The 21,859-nt window shown below is 35.3% G+C and overlaps 1 protein-coding gene across 1 annotated transcript; it reads right to left on the bottom strand.

Moving 5' to 3' along the window:
* Nucleotides 1-129: 129 nt before the first annotated feature.
* On the bottom strand, nucleotides 130-1,158 carry LOC141659856 (uncharacterized). The gene has a single exon (XM_074466782.1). The coding sequence runs from the start codon at nucleotides 1,156-1,158 to the stop codon at nucleotides 130-132; it is 1,029 nt and encodes a 342-aa protein (XP_074322883.1).
* Nucleotides 1,159-21,859: the final 20,701 nt, after the last annotated feature.

The following is a 21,859-nucleotide window of genomic DNA, read 5'->3' on the forward strand; positions in this document are numbered from 1 at the left end:
AAAATTAAGTACTAACAATCCAAAATAAATAAGGAAAACGTTCAACAAGCAAGTAAGGCCTTTCTTAATTATTCTTAGGCTCATCACCACCAAAATTTAGGCATATTCACATCGACATCTTCAAAGAAATCACCACTTCCATGTGAGTAAAGGCCGAAGGATCAACTTGGCCATCACTTCCAAGATGTGCTTCAAGATGAGCAATCCCCAAGGATCATTCTGTTCAGTGAAATTAGTTTCAACATTTTTCAAAGATGCTTGATATAGGTCAGCAAAGTGCTTGGAGGTACGACATGTACTTCTCCAATGACCTTTCATTCCACAACGGCTACAAGTACTTTCACCCTTTTTAACCATCGTACTTCCCTCGGGTTTCTCCTCATTTGTTTTCTGTTTTTGATAGTAAGGCTTCCTTTTAAAGTGGGGGCGATTTTGTTGATTTCGGCCTCGACCACGCCAAAATCCATGACCACGGGCACGCCCACGTCCACGTCCATATCCATGCCCACGTCCACGTCCAAATGATTTATTATCTCTATATTCATTATTAGTCACCGCATTCACTTCAGGGAATGGTGTTGAGCCAGTGGGACGTGCTTGATGATTTTTCAGCAAAAGTTCATTATTTTGTTCAGCAAGAAGCAACACAGAAATAAGCTCAGAATATTTCGTGAATCCACGTTCACGATATTGTTGTTGCAAGAGCATATTATTGGCATGGAAAGTGGAATATGTTTTCTCCAACATATCTTTATCGGTGATATTCTCGCCACATAATTTCAATTGAGATGTAATTTTGAACATGGCAGAGTTATACTCGCTCACACTTTTATAATCTTGCAATCGCAAGTGTAGCCAATCATAGCGAGCTTTAGGAAGTATCACCGTTTTCTGGTGATCATATCTTTCTTTGAGATCTTTCCAAAGAGTTGATGGATCTTTAATAGTCAGATATTCAGTTTTCAAGCCTTCATCAAGGTGATGGCGAAGAAATATCATGGCCTTTGCCTTGTCTTGTTCAGAGGTCTTATTTCCCTCTTTTATGGTGTCACCGAGACCCATTGCACTAAGATGGATTTCAGCATCAAGAATCCATGTCAAATAATTTTTGCCGGTGACATCAAGTGCGTTAAACTCAAGTTTCGTAAGATTCGACATTTTCACTAAAAATAAACAAAACTCGAATCAACATCAATATTTATGCACATAAATATAATGCAATGCGATAATTTTTTATGACAAGATAACAAATAATTTGCGAAAGAAACAGATTATCACTTATCAAATATACTCACTTAAACAAATATAATATATTACACATAATGATGCATTTAATCAACAAGTTTAATAGAACATGATTTTAGTTAAGTCTCAGAGACTAAAATATATGCTATTCATTGATAACAACCCATCTTAGTTAACATGACAATTATTAACACGCATGCACAAGTAAAACAAATATAAATTACTGCTACATCAACTCTTAGTCACGGAAATAGATTATAAAAGCTGCAGGAGACAAGGCATAGCCTAGCTTTTAGTTTTTAACTATTCGTGCAAAGTGCAAACTCCCTAAATTTGTACAACATTCAGATTATAGCATAAAATATCAAGCCACTTAAGTAATTTGCAAGGGATAACATAAGAACTAATACAAATAATTCATGAAGCAGAAAACAAGTGAAGTGATTTTAATTTTACTTACGCAAATGTTCAACTAAGCAGGCATAAAAATCAGGTCAAGCAATTAGCATAAATAATTAGTACAGAATATTATACAGGCATCCACTTATAATTTAACCACCCGCAAAGTGTAATACGTGAACATGACAAATATGAACTAAAAGAATAGACTAGCATGTTATGGATCTAGTTTTACTAACATGCAATCATGCCTGCGGTAATATATTCATTTAACAATTAAAACATGGGCATACCTTTTGTAGAGACAGGAAGTAATGATCACCCAGCTAGTACTAGTACTTGTGTTGACAAGAAACTCGTGTAAACTCGTAAACCAACTTCTCCTTCTGGTGCACCCACAGATCTTATTAGCTTTCGTGCTGATAACGTGTTACAAACTAATATAGAATATATTATATAGAGAGCATTACAAGAACAAAATTACTAAGAGAATAGAGAAGATTTTCATTTCATATATCAATCACATATCTTACAATGGTTTATATAGGGCTAGAGTTTGTAGGTTACAAGTAGCATGAAAAGCCAAAGGGTGTAAATGAAAAGCCAAAGGGGTGAGAATTAATGGGGTAAATTGTAAGGTTAAAAGTCATTCAAATATATAACAAAATTTTATTTAATGTCATGTAAAGCACATATTTTTATTTAAATATTGGTTCTCCTACTAGCTTGTTTACTTTAATAATATCCATTGGTCTTTGTGCAAAAACACAATATAAAGATATCACAGGGACAGAGGGAGTACTAAATATTATTCATACAATTTTAAGAAAAAAAACTAAAAAATATACCCGATATAATGTTTGATGAATTGATGGGAAAAATACAGCAAAAGAAAAAACTAAAGAGCTGATATGGTTATGGAAGAAAAAAATGATACTACACCATAAACAACCTATGATAACAAAAACAATATTACAATAGGACGACTTAAATGTTACCCCAACTTTACCACCTAAAGGGAATCACGTAGGTTAAATAAGGACCTCACCACCTTAAAGGCTTCACGTGGGTCAAAAATTAGGATCCGTCTTAAATCCATGTACAATCCATGCATGCTTGGTGTATCATTCATACACCGTACCATCCCTGTTATACGCTCTCACGTGCACATCGTACACATCCCATATATGATTCCATATCCAGGTACACAATCCTTTGTGTACATCATATATCAATATAATATTCATTTTGAGGTGTATAAACCATAGTATATAGAAAATCAACTAGGGTACTGCTATCTACATGTACCTCAACATAATTTTCATATTTTAGGGTGCACTTCCATATGCACCCCTTAATCTTCATATTTCACCATAAATTTTCATAATTCGTGTTACTAAGTTTGTTCAAAAATCTAATAATTTTCCAAATTCCATATAGCCACTACCCCTTAATTCTTCATCACTAACATGTCATGGTGAAAAACTAAGGCAGTACCTACAATATAAATAAATTCATGCAAGTATACATTTTCAAACCAAGATCAAACAGTATATAAATCCAGGCATGTGAGGTAAATTTCATTTTATTTATTCCAAATGAAAATCCTATCGGTGGGGTGTACACGCACTACCCCCAGTCTACGACCATTTCACAGCTACACATACAAACATGAACCTACCACGACAGTCTTAACTAATAACTACTTTTATTCTCCTAAACCTAAAAGAGGTCTACTTGTAACAAAAAGGAAATTACTGATAATACCTTTTGAAGTGTTCATCATTCCAAGCTATTGGGATCGGCTTCCCATCCATATCGATAAGATGGTAGTTTCTTTTTCACAGAACCGTCTTGATGATGTAAGGACCCTCCCAATTAGCAACAAAGACACCATGCCCAAGGGTCATCATATTGGGCATCATCCTCCTCAAAACCAAAACCCCAACTCTCAAGGGTCGCGCCCGAACCTTCTTATCAAAATATTTTTTGTTCTCTGATGGTACGTAACCAACTTCAGATGTGCATTCACACGTACCTCTTCCACCAGATCGAGATACAAATGATAATTAATTTCATTGTCATATGGATCATAGTTATCCCTTCTAAAAAACCAGCATCAATATCCACAAGTACCATAACTTCACACCCATACGTCAAAGTGAAAGGTGATTCACCTGGAGTAGTTCGGGGAGTGGTGTTGTAAAACCACTACCCTAGGCAATTCTTTAGGCCAATTTCCCTTGGTTTCCTCCAACTCAGTCTTTAGAGTATGTTTGATGATTTTATTTATGGCCTCAGTTTGGTCATTGCTTTGCGGGTGACATACTGCTGAGAAGCCCTTTTGTATGTGAAGGTCCTCACAAAGCTTCTTCATCTCCTTGCTGTCAAATTATTTTCCATTATCCGAGATTAATTTATAAGGTATACCATGTTAGGAATATGTTGTGAACTTGATGATAAGTTGAACAAAACACCTTAGTAGATATAACTTAGTATTTTTAGCTCTCGACGGATGTACTACAATAGTCCCGACGGATGAACTTTATAGTCCCGACAGATGACTACTGAACATCCATCGAGAGTGTAGCTTATGTAATAATAAGTCTTGTAGCACATTTCTGCAAACAACAATGTTTTAGTTGAGTAGATGTTGTAGGATTCTTTGAGTCATGTTGACTACTAGATTGATATGCAGAATAGGTTGGCTAATTGTAAATATAAGATATCTTGTAATTCTGTATAAGTGAAATAGAGTGAAGTGGCAGAAAGGCTCCCGATGGATGATCTACAAAGGCTACCGACGGATAAGCAACAAGAAATCTGACGGATGACCAATATAGTCCCGATAGATGATCATATTCAAAAAGAGCAGTTGACAGTGACAACACAGTCACATGCGTTGGGTGTTTGCAAATGGAATGTGGCAGCCTAATTGCAGGATTTAGAGAACAAAAAGCATTACCATTTCCATGCAATTATGAAGATATTCAAAGATGTTGGACGGTGTAATAAAGTAGCATGAAAAATGGACTAGAAACTATTTTTGTTTTACTTTTTTGTCTATTTATCATGTAACTTGGTAGTAGAACAAATAACTAAGTAAGCAAGCATTATTTTCAGAGAGACAGAAAATGCTGTATCTGATAAGCATCTCTTTGTAATTATGCAAGTTCACTTGTAAGCAGCTGTGTGCTATTCAAGCATCACAGAGTTCTCATCTTAATATATATCTCTGGTGGATAAGTTCAAATCCACCGAAAGTTTTAAAGCCTTGTGTTTTATTTCTTTGTGATTTGATTTCTATTATTCTTTTATTCCGCATTACTGCAAATCAAACACAGTCATATATTATTAAGTAAGAACAATTTTAAAATCAGAAAAAGAAACCAGAATTACATTCAACCCTCCTTCTGTAATACTTGTTGCATTGTTTGTGAATAACAATTGTATCAGAGCAAGTTCTTGAAGTACAGAGAGTGTAAAGATCACCACAATTAGAAAGATGATCAGAAAGGATATTGGAGTGAAAATTCCATTTTTGGACAAAGATAACTATCACCACTGGAAGGTGAAGATGCACCTACATCTTCTTTCTCAAGATGAAGCTTATGTGGACTGCATTGAGAAAGGTCCTCATGTTCCTATAAGAGCTGCTACAGGAAATGAACCATCAGTTCCAAAACCTAGACATGAATGGTCTGATCCAGACATTGAACAAGTCAGGAAAGATAAAAAGGACATGAACATACTGTTTATGATGTTGATGGTGTATGTTTGACAACATCATTAACTGCAAACAACCAAAGGGTTTGGGACACAGTTCAAATTATCTGTGATGGAATTGAGCAAGTAAGAGAGAACAAAATCCAGCTCTTGATTCACCATATAAGAATTTTTATTGTGAAGAAAGTGAGTCACTCACTGACATATTTAGTAGATTTCAAAAGCTACTGAATGCTCTCAAGTTGCATGGAAGGGTCTATCAAACAAAAGACTCAAATCTTAAATTCCTTATATATACCAAAGGAATGGAAGCCCATGACAGTCTCTTTAAGAAACTCTCAAGATTACATGGAATTCACCTTGGAAAGACTGTATGGAATTCTAAAAACCTATGAGCTTGAAATAGAGTAAGATGAAAAGATGGAGAAAGGAAGAAAGAAAGGAGGATCCATTGCACTAGTTGCGGAGCAAGAAAAGGAAAAAGAGATGAAGGTTGAAGCTGTGAAATCTGTATCAAACTCAAGGGTTTGTGAAAGCAATGGTAAAGGGCTGGTAGCTGAAAATGAAGAACAATTGAGCCAAGATGACATGGATGATATAGATGAGCATTTTGAGTCTGTAGACTACAAAAAGAAATATTTTGAGCTAATCAAACAAAATAAAGGGAATTCATTACTCAAGAAAATGATTGAGCAGCTGATGGATTGGATGAAGATGAAGAAACAAACTATGTCAACCTAGCCCTAATGGCCAAATCAGATGAAGCAGAATTTAGTTCATCTAGCAATCAGGTAATCACCACTAACCTAGCACATTTAACTAAATCAGTGTGCAATGATGCCATCAATGATATGTCTACTGAATTGTATTATTTTCGTTTAACTCTTAAATCTCTCACTAAGGAAAATGCTAAAATTAAAGAAAACAATTTATTTTTAAGTGAGAGAAATAATGTGCTAGAGTCTCAATTTATTGAATTTGAAAAAATTGAGAATTGAATGTAAAACTATCAAGGATGAATTAACTGAATCTTTAAAGAAAGAAGAGATTTTAAGAAAGCAGCTTAAATGAGAAAATGAAGTAATTAAGGCATGGAAATCATCTAGAGATGTCCATGCTCAAATTACTAAAGTTCAAGGTATAGAATCATTTTGTGATGAAGCCTGGAAAAAGAGCAAGGAGAAGCTTGATTCCAATTTGGTTGAAGGATTGTCAAAGGATGTGGATTCGACGGATGATGAGTGTTATCCGTCAAAAGACCAAAGGACTATTCGTCGAAAGACAAGGAACCACATCCATCGGCTGAGAGAAAACCAGTTAGCAAAGCCAAGCTAGCTAAGTTAAATGAGAACTATGGATCAGTTTCTAAAAAATTTATTCCAGGAGAATCAAGTCAAGTGAGAAAAGAAAAGAGAGTCAATGTTGGTCATCTGTCTATCAAGCAATTGAATGGCAGATTGGAGAAAATTGAAGTGAAAGCAGAGATTAAAAGAAAAACAATAGAAATGGAAAAGTGGGAATTAACAAACATAACAACTACACACCTGATAATATGCACAAGGAAAATTTATGTTAAGTGTTGTAGTGTTAATCATCTGTCTATTAATTGTAAACTTGTTAAGTCTGCACCCATGTCTACACCTTCTTCTTTTCCCAACATGACTACCATGCCTGCAATGCCTATGAATGTTTTGCCTGCACAGAATCTGAATGCATATTTGCTATATGCCATTTGCACCTAATCCTTATTATGCTGCATTTAGTATGCCTCAAATGCCATTTAGCATGCCTTACTGGAATAACATGTTTGCACACAACATGCCTTTTCATGTTAATCAAAATGCGCATGATAATTCTTCTTCAATGAATGGTTTCAAAGGTCCAACTCAAATGACAAAGGATGAATCTGAAATACCTAAGTCAAATTAGGTCAAACCTAAGAAACCAAAGAAAAAGGATAACAAGGCAGGACCCAAGTAAACTTGGGTACCAAAATCAACTTGATTTGATTTTGATGTGTGCAGGGAAACAGAAAGAATCTTTGGTATCTGGATAGTAGTTGCTCAAGGCACATGATTGGAGATTCTACCCTGCTCACTGTTTTAGAGAAGAGCGGGCCCAAGTATTACTTTTGGAGATGACAACAAAGGTTATACTGTGGGATATGGCTTGATTTCAAAGGATAATATCATTGAGGAAGTTGCCCTAGTGTATGGTCTCAAGCATAATTTGTTGAGTATCAGTCAGCTTTATGATAGGGGCAACTCAGTTACTTTTAATGCAAAAGCCTGTGTTGTGACTGACAAGAAAAACAACAAAGTGGTTCTCATTGGAGTGAGAAAAGGAAATGTGTATCTAGATGACTACAACTCAACAAATACAGAATCTGTAACTTGTCTTCTCAGTAAAGCAAGTCAGATGAAGGTTGGCTATGGCACAAGAAGCTGTCCCATCTATACTTCAAGACCATGAATGAGCTAGTCAAGAAAGATTTGGTTAAAGGTATTCCTCAAGTGGAGTTTTCAAAGGATGGATTGTGTGATGCCTGCCAGAAAGTAAAGCAGATTAAAACATCATTCAAGAAGAAGCTTGAATCATCTATTGAAGAACCTTTACAATTACCTCACATGGACTTGTTTGGACTAGTAATTGTATTGTCTATCTCAAAGAAGAGATATTGCCTAGTAATTGTGGATGATTTTTCAAAGTTCTCTTGGACATATTTTCTAAAATCCAAAGATGAGGCGAGTGAAATCATCACCAATCATATAAGGCAAGTTAACAATCATCCTGACTTCAAGGTTAGAAGAATCAGGGGTGACAATGAAACTGAGTTCAAGAATTCTGTGATGAGAGTGTTTTGTGAAGAGTATGGAATCATGCATGAGTTTTCTACAGCAAGAACTCCACAAAAAAAATGGTGTGGTGGAAAGGAAGAATAGATCATTCATTGAAGCTACAAGAACGATGCTTGAAGAATCAAGGCCGCCAACTTACTTTTGGGCAGAAGCTGTGAACACAACATGCTATACTCATAATCTCCTTGATCAATCAATCAAAATGCATGACTCCATATCAGATATTCAAGAATAGGAAGCCACCATTAAACTTTCTACATGTCTTTGGCTGTAAATGTTATATCTTAAGGAATCAAACTGATCAATATGGAAAGTTTGATGCTAAAGCAGATGAAGGAATTTTTGTTGGATATGTAGTTGGAAAAACATATAGAGTCTACAATCTTAGAACCAACATTGTATGGAATCTGTGCATTTTGTGTCTGATAAAAAGATTGAAGGACTGCAAGATGGAGATTTCCATGAAAGCCTCAAATTTGACAATGTGGAGATGATTTGTGAAGATAGTGATGATAATAAGATCAAGAACCAATATCCAAGGACAATGCAGAAAAGTCTACAACTAATGAAGCACATAATTCACATCCATCGAAAGACCAAGTGCATCATCCGTCGAAAGACAATCTACATCATCCATCGACAGGCAAAGAATAACATCCATTGATCCCTCAATAGGAGCTGAAAGTCAAGTAAGATCACAGTCAGAAATAACCCCATCTTCAAGTCAAAGATCCATAAACTCAGGGGAAGTTTCTGATCATCAATACTCTACTAATCATCAAGACAATAATGAGGCCTCTTCATCTAGAGCTAATCTACCACAACAGAGAAAATGGACTGAGATCACCCTTTTGAGCTCATTATTGGTGATGCATCTTCTAGACTTCAAACAAGGAAACAACTCAAGAAGAATGTCTATATAGCAGCTTTCTCTCAAAGGAAGAACCAAAGAAGGTAGAAGAACCTCTGTTGGATCCTGATTGGGTTCTAGCTATGCAGGAGGAGCTAAACCAATTTGAAAGGAACAAGGTATGGAAGCTAGTACCCAAGACTAAAGGAAAGAATCTAATTGACACCAAGTGGGTATTCAGAAACAAGATGGATGAAAATGGCATAGTTGTCAGGAACAAAGCTAGATTGGTTGCTAAGGGCTATTGTCAACAAGAATGAATAGATTTTGATGAAACTTTTACTCTTGTTGCAAGACTTGAAGCCATCAGAATTTTCTTAGCCTATGCAGCCCATGCCAATTTCAAAGTCTATCAAATGGATGTCAAAAGTGCCTTTCCGAATGGAGATTTGGAGGAGGAAGTCTATGTTAGTCAGCCTCCTGGTTTTGAAGATCCAAATTTTCCAGAATATGTTTACTATCTTTTGAAAGCACTTTATGGATTGAAGCAAGCACCTAGAGCCTGGTCTGATACTTTGTAAAAATTTCCCTTAGAAAATCACTTCACAAGAGGTACTGTTGACAAAACATTATTCTTTAGAAATTTTAATGGCTCTAGTATACTTGTTCAAATTTATGTAGATGATATTGGCTCCACACATGAAAAACTTTGCAAAAAGTTTGCAAAATTGATGCAAAAGTAAGAAATGAGTATGATGGGATAACTAACTTACTTTCTTGGTTTACAAGTTAAGCAAGTTAGTGATGGAATATTCATTAGTCAAACCAAATACATTTATGATCTTTTAAAGAAGTTTGATCTAATGGATTGCACATCTGCAAAAACTCTCATGGCCACTGCAACTAAACTTGAATTAAACACTACTGAAAAGTCTGTGGATATTTCAAGCTATAGAGGCATGGTTGGCTCACTTTTGTACTTGACTAGCTAATAGGCCAGATATAATGTTTGCTACTTGTCTTTGTGCTATATTTCAGGCTGATCCTAGAGAGACTCATTTAATAGCTATAAGGAGAATTTTCAGGTATCTCAAGGGAACACCAAAACTTGGCATTTGGTACCCTAGAGATTCAGGTTTTGATCTAACTGGTTATTCAGATGCAAATTATGCAGGTTGTAAAATTGATAGAAAAAGTACAACATGAACCTGTCAATTTCTAGGAAACAAGCTAGTATCCTGGTTCAGTAAAAAGCAAAATTCAGTTTCTACTTCCACAGCTGAGGCTGAATATATTATTGTTGGCAGTTGCTGTGCACATATTCTATGGATGAAAAACTAATTGTTGGACTATGGTCTGCAAGTGGACAAGATTCCTATTTTCTGTGATAACACAAGTGCAATTATCATTACTGAAAATCGAGTTCAACATTCAAGAACAAAGCACATAGATATAAAGTGTCACTTCATTAGGGAACGTGTAATGAATGGTACTGTGGAACTTCATTTTATTCCAAGTGAGAAGCAACTTGCAGATATCTTTACCAAGACACACTATGAATCCACCTTCACTAGGTTGGTAAGTGAGTTAGGTATGCTTAATTATCTCTTAAATCATTTTTGATAATTGGCAAGTTGAAATGCAGCTAGAAACTTAATTGATTTTTCTGGTTTGTATGAAAATTTGGCTAAGTCAAATTTACATCTCGACGGATGTTCGTTATCCATCAAGTTTGATCATCCGTCGAAACAGAATAGCTTGGTAAAAATCAATTACTTTTCTGGATTATTTAAACCCGGCGGATAATTGCTTTATTCTCATCCGTCGAATTGTCTACATCTTCGCCGTTAAATTACTGAACATTATCCATCAGATTTACTTACAGTCTGTAAGTATATCCGACGGATAATTGACAGAATTTTAACAGTTTATTTTTTACTTTTAAAACGGCTATTTTGGGCAATTTTCATTGGGTCTTTAATTTTTACCTTTAATTTTTATCCCATTTTTTCTGAGAATATACAAAGCCTTATTCCAAGTTCATTTTAGCTTTTATCTTTCTCTATTGCAATTAACTGTTATCTTCTTCCTCAAAAACAAAACCCCTCTTTTATTTTTGCAACTTTCCTTGCTTAACAATGGCACCAGTAGTCAAGATCATGTCCCAGTCAGGATTCATTTATGAGAAAGAAACAACTTCGTGGGTCCTTGTGAATAAAGAAATTCCAGCCTCTGAAGATTATCACAAATGATGGATTTTGTGAAGGGATGCAAGATTAACTATGTCATGCTGGAATCACCCACAATCTACTGTGAAGTTGTGGAGGAGATGTGGACTACTGCTGTGTATCAGGCAACTGACAAAACTATAACTCTCTCCATTAAAGGTAAGGAATTTTGCATTAATAGTGTATTATCCAAGCATGCTTTTAAAATTCCTGAAAACACTACTACTAAACCACACACATATGCTGATTTAGTTAACTTGCTAATTTTATTGGCTATGCACTTCCTTCCACAAGTTAAGTGAAATTATGAGGCTCTTTCTGTGTGATGTGGTTACCAAGGTGTTTTCTGGTAAAATAAGTAACTTTGATTCTATCAATACTGCTATGCTTACATGCTCTACATGTTGGTTACTGATAATTACTATAATTTTAGTGATGCTATCATGTTTGAGTTAGGTTACAAGTTAGGGAAGATTAAAAGAGATCTAGAAATATCTATTATGCTAGATTCTTTATGATATTGCTAACCATATTTGTGAGGATCTTGTGATTGAGAACCCAACCAACAAACTGGATTGTTGGGTTCAAGAAAGAAGAGTAATTGTAGATTTAAACAGAGCCAATTCACCACAAAGAGGTGCCCCTTGTATACTTGCCTATCATGGAGGGCCCTCAGGTAAGTAAGGTAAATACTTTTGTCCCTACCTCTTTCTACCTCTCAAGTTTCTTTGCCATTGACTGTGGCTATGGCATCTGTGTCAATGACCCAACAGATCCCTACCCAAGCCACTAAATCAAAAACTTCAAAATCCAAATCAAAAAAAAATACACTCTGGTGTCTCTCAAAAGATACCAGTTTTCAAAATCTACCAAAACCAATCGGGGAGTGTGAAGGGTGGTGAAATTGGTGGAGGGACAGGGTGAACACAAAGAAGCTCTAAGAATAAGGATGGTGAGGGAGGTGTACCCAAACCTAGCCACACACAGTTTCTCAATAAATTATGGTGCTTAATAGGAAATTAGCACATCTCTAATTTCATCCTCCCCAAAAGGATGTTACTATTGAAACAAACTCCCAACCAGGAGCACAGGCCAAAAGGGTTAGGGACATAGACTCACCCCAGATTATCACGAAAGAAGAAGTCTAGAAAACTTGGGGATGTACAGGGATCACACACAGTGCAAACTTGGGCATGCTATTTCTTCCAGCCTGACAAAAGTGAGTGAGGGGAGTTCCACCTTAGTAGGTGAAGGTGAGGGTGTGAGGGTGGTGAGCCAAGGGGAGCCCTTGATGCAAGAATATAGAGAAATGAGAGAAATGCAATGTTAGGAAATGAATAATCACACAAAGGGGGGGGTGAATGTGTTTTATTATTTTTGGGCTTTTCTTGAATGTTTATGGTTGAACAAGTAAATTAAATCTTGTAGTAAAATGTGTTCATGCAGAAATTAAGTTTGCAGAAAATAAAGAACACAATCTTCCAAAACTCACTTAATTTTATATTAAAATTAAGACTGTTTTGCTACAAAATTTCTAGGCTCTTTGTTGATAAAGAGCTTAGTTTCTTTCTTGAGAGTGTTACAAGATTTCTATCTAAATTATTATAACTGACTAAAGGACCGGTGTTAACTTTATAACTTAGTTAACTTCTGGTTTACACAGTGTGCAATAAGACATGCTATTAGCTTTTCTAGACTGTCACTGGTCATTTCTATTTATAGAAAAGTAGATCTTCCATTTATGGCTTAGCATATCTTTAGCATCCTATGATAATTTAATCTTCCTCTATCAGTTAATCTTTACCATTGATCTTGCACATTCTTCAAGCTGCTTTTGTAGACTTGTCAATCCTGCTGGTTGGATTATTTGTTAATTGTTTATCTTGAATATTGAACTGGTCTGTGATTTTGTACTTTGAGAATTTACTCGATATCTCCAATTAGGCATGTAGAGATCTTGACATCTCGATAAGTATGATGACTTATCGAGATCTCTAATGCACAATGAATCTGACTTATAGAGGTCTCTGAGTTCTCAATGAAACTTTAGTTTGTCGATATCTCTCAGTATCATGTATTCACTTTATCTTGTCGACAACTTAGAGTTCTCTAGTGAATTTGACTTATCGATATCTCTGAGTTCTCTAGTGGACTTTGACTTATCGATAACTCAGAGTTCTCTAATGAACGTAGACTTGTCGATAAATCTGAGTTCTCTAGTGAAGAAATGACTTGTAGATATCTCCAACCTTCATGTCTTCTTGACTGTCGATATCTCTCTGAGTTCTCTAGTAGCTTTCCTGACTTCTCTATAAGCCATTCTGGTGTTCTCGAATGACTTCTCTATAACAATAAATCTGTGACTTGTAGAGATCTTAACTTAGAGTATTTTTCCTAAAACAGATTTATTCAACTCCAAGCTTCTTCATAATTCTTCTGAGGCATGATCTTCTTGATCTTCTTCCAGAAAGAATTCTTAGGGTTGATACTGTTTATTGAAAAAGGCTCCAGTCTGCTCCTTTGACATTTTTATAGACTTTAAATGTTACAAGTACAAAATATAAATTAAGATAATAATGCAACTTACTTAGGGTAAACCCAAGCTTAACAGATTATGAAAGTAACAGTTCATTATTCTCCTTAGATCAGATGTCCATTTGACTTTGCTTCATACTTTGATCAGATGTCCATTTTGGCTTTGCTTCATACTTTGATCAGGGACACTAATGATATTTTTATCTTTAGGAATCTTTGACATCATCACTTATATATTACAATCTCCCCCAACTTGTTCATTATGAAATTATGCACAAGTTCTGATTGATGATGTCAAAACTCTAACTAAATGCAGAAGTCAATCTCCCCATTTTGTCTTCTTTTGTGGGTTGAACAAACTTTACTTCTATACATGTCTTTAATATTATCTGCATCAACATTGCCCTTGTAAAGTTTATACCACCAGTGCATTTAGATTTACTCTTCTCTCCCCTATCAAGAAGAGAGTATTATTGTTTGGCAACATCCAACAACTATTTTGGCATTTAGATATATTCTCCCTTCTTTTGACATTATCGCTAGGTGGAAAGATTCAGCTAGATGCACATTGTTCAAGCTTTTGTCATTGTCCATTTAGAACAATATCTGCAGCTTCAAGCTTTAGTGATTTTTGTAGTGATGAATTCATCAAGTAGAATAGGAGACTTTACTTAGACCTGCATAAGAAGTCTTTCAGTAACAAAAGGTCCTAAACTCTCTGTTCTTTTTAATAAGTAGTCTCACTACTTTTCACTGCACTTGTCTCATGACTTTTAAGAGTCAGAGTTTCCTCACAAGGATTACTAAATCCAGACACTCGTCTACCTCTCCTTTTTCCAGGAAGGATCATGCCTCTCTTATTTTCTGTTTTTTCTCTCAATCTTTTCTCTCATCCTCACATGAAAGGATCAAATGCTATTTGACCTACAGAAATAAGAGGTGGCTGAGAAGAGTTGTCTGTGATCATATGATTAGGGGTGATCCATATAGGTCTAATCATACTCATTTCACCAGAAGAGTGAGTATGCATTTCATACCTTGTGAGATTCTGAAGAACCAGTTGATTTATTTTAGCATTACTGAGCAACTGAATCTTTCATCAGCTTCAACTATTCTCACAGTGATCTCAGTGATTCTGCCTTCATCACCATTTTGAGGTAATGGTTCTTGTGTGGCTGGAGATTCAAGAGTTTCTGGATGACTTTGACATCCAGGTTCTTGTGTACTCTACTCCACTATCTGAATTCCGAGCTTCTGTTAATATAATTTGTTGTGCAGTTGTGTCATGTTTATCAAGAGATTCTTCCTTGTCTGCTATATTATGTGAAGTATAGGTTCTTGTGGAATATGGATCAGGAAATGATAGTGTTGATATGCCCCATTAAGACATAGGTTCTTGTGTGCATGATCCAAGAAGTAAAAATCTTTTGATAGTCTCATCTATATGTCCAAGAGTAATCTCCTTTACTCTCTTTTAACTTTGTTGTTGTAGGAACTTTTGACAGTTTTCCTTAACAAATCTTCCTTAAGGTTGACATAAAAGGGTTGATGAGCTTCTGTGAAGACCAGTATCATATGAAGTTTGGTACTTTCTTTGAAGATGAATCAGAATAGCTTGTAGCAGTTCCGATTTAGTAAGCACAAGTATCCCCTTCATGAATTTTGAAAGTTTTAAATAAGCATGAGGATCTTGGCTTATTACATCCTTCTTTTCTCAAACAACAAAACAAATGAAGAACATTTTGTGAGGTTTCTGTCCTTTTGTAAAATAGGTTCCTTTTGAGAGTCACCTGAGTGGGATTGTGTTTCAGTTTGTGTTTATGTTACTGTGCCTGGGTGAACTGCAATTTGGCTGTGAAAGATGTATTAACTGCAGCTTAACACAAATGCATGTTGAGTGATCCATAGATCTCAGAAATCTTGTAATTAACAAGTTTCTTGCAATTGTAGGAAAATTCATAGAATTTTGCAAAAAAATTGATTTTCAAAGATGTTTACATAAAAAAGTTAGGAAAGTTAAAACATAAATCAAGACTGATTTTGTGTAATATTCTACTTTACTTATCCGTTGATATGTCTGATGCATCAGTTGAAACCAAATATGTTATCTCTGCTTCGAGTGATTTGTCTGAGTTTCCTGTTGTTGTCTTGAAGAGATTGTGTTTACCCTGTACTGCATTGAACATATGTAACTTTATGATATTTAGTTTGACATATGAAGTGAGATTTTCAGTTGCATGCAGCATTACAGGAAATATGATAATCAGATGAATTGTAAACACATAGCAAACAAGACACAAACAACTTTAAAATAGAGAAGATGAAAGATTTTCATTAATATAGAAACAGAGAACAAGATGATTTAGATTCCTTCTGCTTCTTCTCAACTTCAATCCTCCTCGCCCTGCGTTGGTACGCTCTGGACATGGAGTGTGTAAGAGAAATGATTCTATCTTGCAGTTCCAGAGCAGCAAGGCGTCCTACTCAGCCACCAAAGCACGTCTCTCCTGTTCGAACGAGACTTCTCCCTCGAAAAATAGGAAATTTATTTGATCATCCCAAGAGAGTTCGTCAAAATATTCAAGGGGAACATTAAAAGGACTGCAAACTATCCCTTTGATGCGGACACGAAGCCCAACAGGATCATAGTAGACCCGATCATCAGCCAATGAAAGGCTAGTTGATAAACGCCATTGATTAGATTGTAGAAAACAGGAACAGCCATTTGAGAGATTTGAACAAGATGAGGGTTTGAAGTTAGGATGTTTGTTGAGAGAAAAAGTAGTGATGAATAATGAAGAGATAAGGGTTTGAATTTATAGAAGGAGAAAAAAAACCAAGAGACACTTGAATTGCCCGGTTAATAAGTGTAATAATCACACAAACATATTTTACGCGTACCTATGCAGTTAAAAGTGACTAGCCTTTCTAGATTAACTATTTCCCATGCAAGTACTCAGGAACACTTACACAAAAGGTAACCCTTCCTAGCAACAAAAGATATTCCACTAGCTTACTAATAAAATCAAACACTCCGTACTGAGAAGGATTTATTTTGAAGAAATGCGAACAGATAATTAGCATATAGTCAAATAAATTCAACTATTATCATTATTCTCAAAACATCACATATAATATACTAGTCTACTTACATTAGACTAACATATTCCACATTTGATTAAAAATATGCACATAAGCACGTAAATGTGTCAATAAGTCTGAGTAATTATAGACAAAGTATGTCAAAAGTATTTTGCTGAACATAATTTATGAATTAAGTTATTCCAGTTTTTCATACTTTTTCTTTCTTTTAATCTGTTATTTATTAACTTCATATATTTAGGATATGAATTAATAAATATACAGTTTACTTAGAATTTTGAAAATTTCAAGTTAAAATATGTATCGAGAAGTCTGGGTATTTATAGTAAAAGTAAATGACTTGCGAGAACTCAAAAATAGACATTTGGAGTTTGTCTATCGAGAAGTCATTTTAAGAAATGAAGTACATATCGAGAAGTCATTTCAAATTACTCTTTTAGAGAACTCAAAATTGACTTATCGAGATGTCAAATAAATACCTAGTGTGTCCAAAGAGTGGACTAAATTAATTCCAACTTTTATTTGAATAAATTCAAAATAAAATTAGAATAAATTTTCCAAGAATATTTTACCAAAATAATTTATTAATTTAAATTATCTCAGTTTTGAGTTATTGATAAGTCAACAAATTGTACTTGTAGAGAACTTTGTGAATAAACACTACTAGAGAACTCTACAAGGACTTATTGATAAGTCATTTTAAGCTTATCGAGAAGTCACTCGAGAAGTCAGTAAATTGACTTCTCGAGGACTCACTCGAGAAGTCCTAAAATGACTTGTCGAGAAGTCAATTTTGACTTATTGAGAACTCAGTTCTCTATATAATTTTAGTTTTTGTAATTCTGCCTTGTGTTAATTTTACATATTAAGAATGTAAATTACCAATTGAGCAGTTTACTTAGAATTTGAAAAATTCCAGTTTGAATTTTAATTTGAAAAACAAATATGCAAAGATTTCTGAAATATTTATAATTCATATTTCAGTTAATTTCCAATTAAATCAAATTAATTTTGATTTACTGGAGATTATTCTGCTGCAAAATATTGGCTGAGTTTTTGCCTTATGATGAAAAATTAAGCATTCAAATTTCACCTACAAGTTTAGTGAAAGTTGCTTCATCCAAAGGTTTAGTAAAAATATCAGCCAATTGTTTTTCTGTTGGTACAAAAATGAGCTCAATGGTACCATTTGTAGCATGTTCTCTGATGAAATGATACCTCACATCAATGTGCTTTATCCTAGAATAATTAACTGGATTAGCTACTATAGATATAGCACTAATATTGTCACACACAATAGGATTTTTGTGTAACACTAGGCCATAATCCATTAGCTGATTTCTAATCGAAAGCACTTAAGCACAACAACTTCCTGCAGCTATGTATTCAGCTTCAGCTGTAGAAGTTGATACAGATTGTTGTTTCTTGCTATACCAAGATACAAGTCTTTGTCCAAGAAATTGACAGCTTCCACTAGTACTCTTTCTGTCAACCCTGCATCCAGCAAAATCTGCATCTGTGTAACCAACAGCTTCAAAACCAGTTCCCTTAGGATACCATAATCCCAAGTTTGGAGTTCCCTTCAAGTATCTGAAAATCCTCTTTACATCCATCAAATGTGATTCATTTGGATTGGCTTGAAATCTTGCACATAGACATGTTGCAAACATGATGTCTGGTCTACTTGCTGTTAAATAAAACAATGATCCAATCATCCCTTTATAGCTTGAGATATCTACACTCTTGCCCTTTTTATCTTCATCCAACTTTGTTGCAGTAGACATAGGTGTAGATGCAGGTGAACAATCAACCATTCCAAACTTTTTCAATAGATCCTTGACATATTTAGTTTGGCTAATGAAGATACCATCACTTCTTTGACTGACTTGAAGTCCAAGAAAGTAACTCAGTTCCCCCATCATGCTCATTTCATATTCACTTTGCATAATCTTGGATAATCTTTGGCAAAGCTTCGCATTAGTAGAACCAAAGATGACATCATCCACATAAATCTGAACTAGGATCATATCTTCACCATGTTTCTCGTAGAAGAGAGTCTTGTCTATGGTACCTCTAGTAAAACCGTGCTTCAGTAGGAAATCTGATAGTGTGTCATACCATGCTCTAGGTGCCTGTTTTAGTCCATATAGAGCCTTGAGTAACTTGTACACAAAATTTGGAAATTTGGATCTTCAAAGCCAGGTGGCTGTTGCACATAAACTTCTTCTTCTAGCTCACCATTCAGAAAGGCACTCTTGACATCCATTTGATACACTTTAAAGTTTGAATGTGCAGCAAATGCTAGGAAAATTCTTATTACTTCAAGTCTTTCAACTGGAGCAAAAGTTTCATCATAATCAATTCCTTCCTCTTGTGAGTAGCCTTTCGCAACCAACCTTGCTTTGTTCCTGGTAACTACACCATTTTCATCCATCTTGTTCCTGAACACCCATTTTGTTCCAATAATGCTCTTATTCTTTGGTGCAGGAACTAACTTCCAAATTTTGCTTCTTTCAAACTGATTCATCTCTTCCTGCATGGCAGATATCCAATCAGGATCCATCAAAGCTTCATCAATTTTCTTTGGCTCTACTTGAGATAGAAAACAAGCATATAAGCACTCATTAGCGGTTGCACTTTTAGTCCTCACTCCAGCAGTAGGATCACCAATAATTGCTTCTCTAGTGTGACTTTTATCCCACTTCCTTATATGAGTTTGTTGACTTGTGCCTTCATCCTCTACTTCATTGTTGATATGACTGCTAGTTCCTTCTTCTCTTTCTCCCCCTGAGTTTGTGCTATCAAATTCAGGTATTTGAGATGAGCTTCCATTTTCATGATTTTCATGTTGAGTAGTCTCTTCATTTAATATCTGTTGTGCATCAACATCATCTTCCCCATCAGAATCACTATCAATGTTGAGGTTTTCAATTGCAAGAACTTCAGCTTCATTATCATCAAGGTATTCCAAGCCTGGACACTTGTCATCATCAAAGGTCACATTTCTGCTCTCCATAATCTTCTTTTGATCAATCACATAAACTTTGTAGGCTGTTCTTTCCAGTGAATATCCCAGAAAAATTGCTTCAAAAACCTTTGAATCAAATTTTCCCACATATTCAGAGTTGTCTTTCAAAATGTAACACTTGCTTCCAAACATACGAAGATGCTTTACATTAGGCTTTCTTTTAGACATGATTGAGTAAGGTGACTTGTCATGTGCCTTGTTAATGAGATATCTGTTCTGAGTGTAACATGCAGTGTTAACAACCTCTTCCCAGAAACTAGTTGGAAACTTGGTATCTTGCAACATTGTCCTGACAGCTTTAACTAATGTTCTGTTCTTTCTCTCAACTACTCCATTTTGTTGAGGTGTTCTAGCAGCTGAGAATTCTAGAACAATGCCTTTGCCTTTGCAGAATTCACTCAATATAGTATTTCTGAATTCTGTTTCATTGTCACTTCTCAATCTTTTCACACAATTGTAATCTTCAGCCTATTTTTCTATCTTCTTGATGTGCTAAATTATGATATATGGAGTTTCATCTTTAGAGTACATGAACTCTACCCAAGTGTATCTTGAGAAATCATCTACCAACACAAGTGCATATTTGTTCCTTGAAATTGATAAGACATTTACTGGCCCAAATAAGTCCATGTGAATAAGTTGCAATGGTGCACTTATAGAATTCACAGTTTTTGACTTGTGACTTGATCTTTTCATATTTCCTTTCTGACAAGCTTCATAAACTTCAGCTTGAGAAAATTCCAGTTTGGGCATGTCTCTTACTAACTCCTTTTTGACCAAGGTGTTAATTGCCTTGAAATTCAAGTGAGACAGCTTCTTATGCCATAGCTTGCTTTGTTCTTCTGATCCCTTGGTGTAGAAGCAACAAATACCATCCTTATTTATTGATTCCAAGTCTGCAACAAACAAGCTTCCTTTCCTTACTCCTTTCAGAGAAACTTCACCAGTTTTCTTGCTGATAAAAGTGCATTCTTCTTTGTTGAATAAAACTTCAAAGCCTTTGTCTGCAAATTGGCTAACACTGAGAAGATTCACTTCAAGACCAGCTACTAGTGCTACATCATCAATGACAACACTTTCAGAAACAATCTTGCCATATCCCATTGTGAATCCTTTGCTGTTGTCTCCAAAGGTCACTAAAGGGCCAGCTTTCTCCTCAAACTGTGATAGCAGGGCTTTATCACCTATCATATGCCTGGAACATCCAATGTCTATGATCCAGATGACTTTCTTCACCTTGCCCTGCACACAATAAGTTTTAAGTGTGTTTAGCAACCCAAGCAGAATTGGGTACTTTCTTCTTGTTAACTGATTTAGCAGAAGCAGAATGAGTATTAAGTGTGTTTAGCAACCCAAGCAGTAATAGAGTTCAATGACTGTTGTGTATTTTCCCTATCTGATGTAGACCCAATTTTTAATTCCTTGAAGTCTACTCTCAGTTGTGGCAACTTTTCATTACTTTCAAGTTGCAAGGGATGCAGTTGAACTTGTCACAGAATGAGTAGGGATTATTTGATTTTGCTTCATTGTATTTGCATGCTCCTTTAGTTGGCCTGCTAACAACCCTTTTACAAAGGCGAGTTAGATGATTTACAGAGCCACATCTTTCACAATTCTTCCTAGGAGCATCTGCAACATAAGCAAAATTATTGTTTTTATTTATTTCTATTTTCCCATTTCTATTTTTCTTCTTCTTTAGTACATCTTCAATCTTGATTTCTTTGATAGGAGTCTTGGTGCTTTGATTGTCCATGATATTTTCTTCAGTCTTAGAAGATTGAGCTGAGTTTGCAATTTTCCTTTCACTATCCTCATCTGTAATTTCTTGCTTGATAATTAACTCTTCTTCACTGAAGTTTACTTCACAAGCCTTGAACACAGGTTACCC

This window comes from Apium graveolens, chromosome 5 (assembly GCF_009905375.1).
Source record: "Apium graveolens cultivar Ventura chromosome 5, ASM990537v1, whole genome shotgun sequence".
NCBI lineage: Eukaryota > Viridiplantae > Streptophyta > Magnoliopsida > Apiales > Apiaceae > Apium > Apium graveolens.

What these genes read in the sequence shown, in the direction of transcription:
- LOC141659856 (XM_074466782.1), bottom strand. Translation starts at nt 1,158, where the DNA reads ATGTCGAATCTTACGAAACTTGAGTTTAACGCACTTGATGTCACCGGC.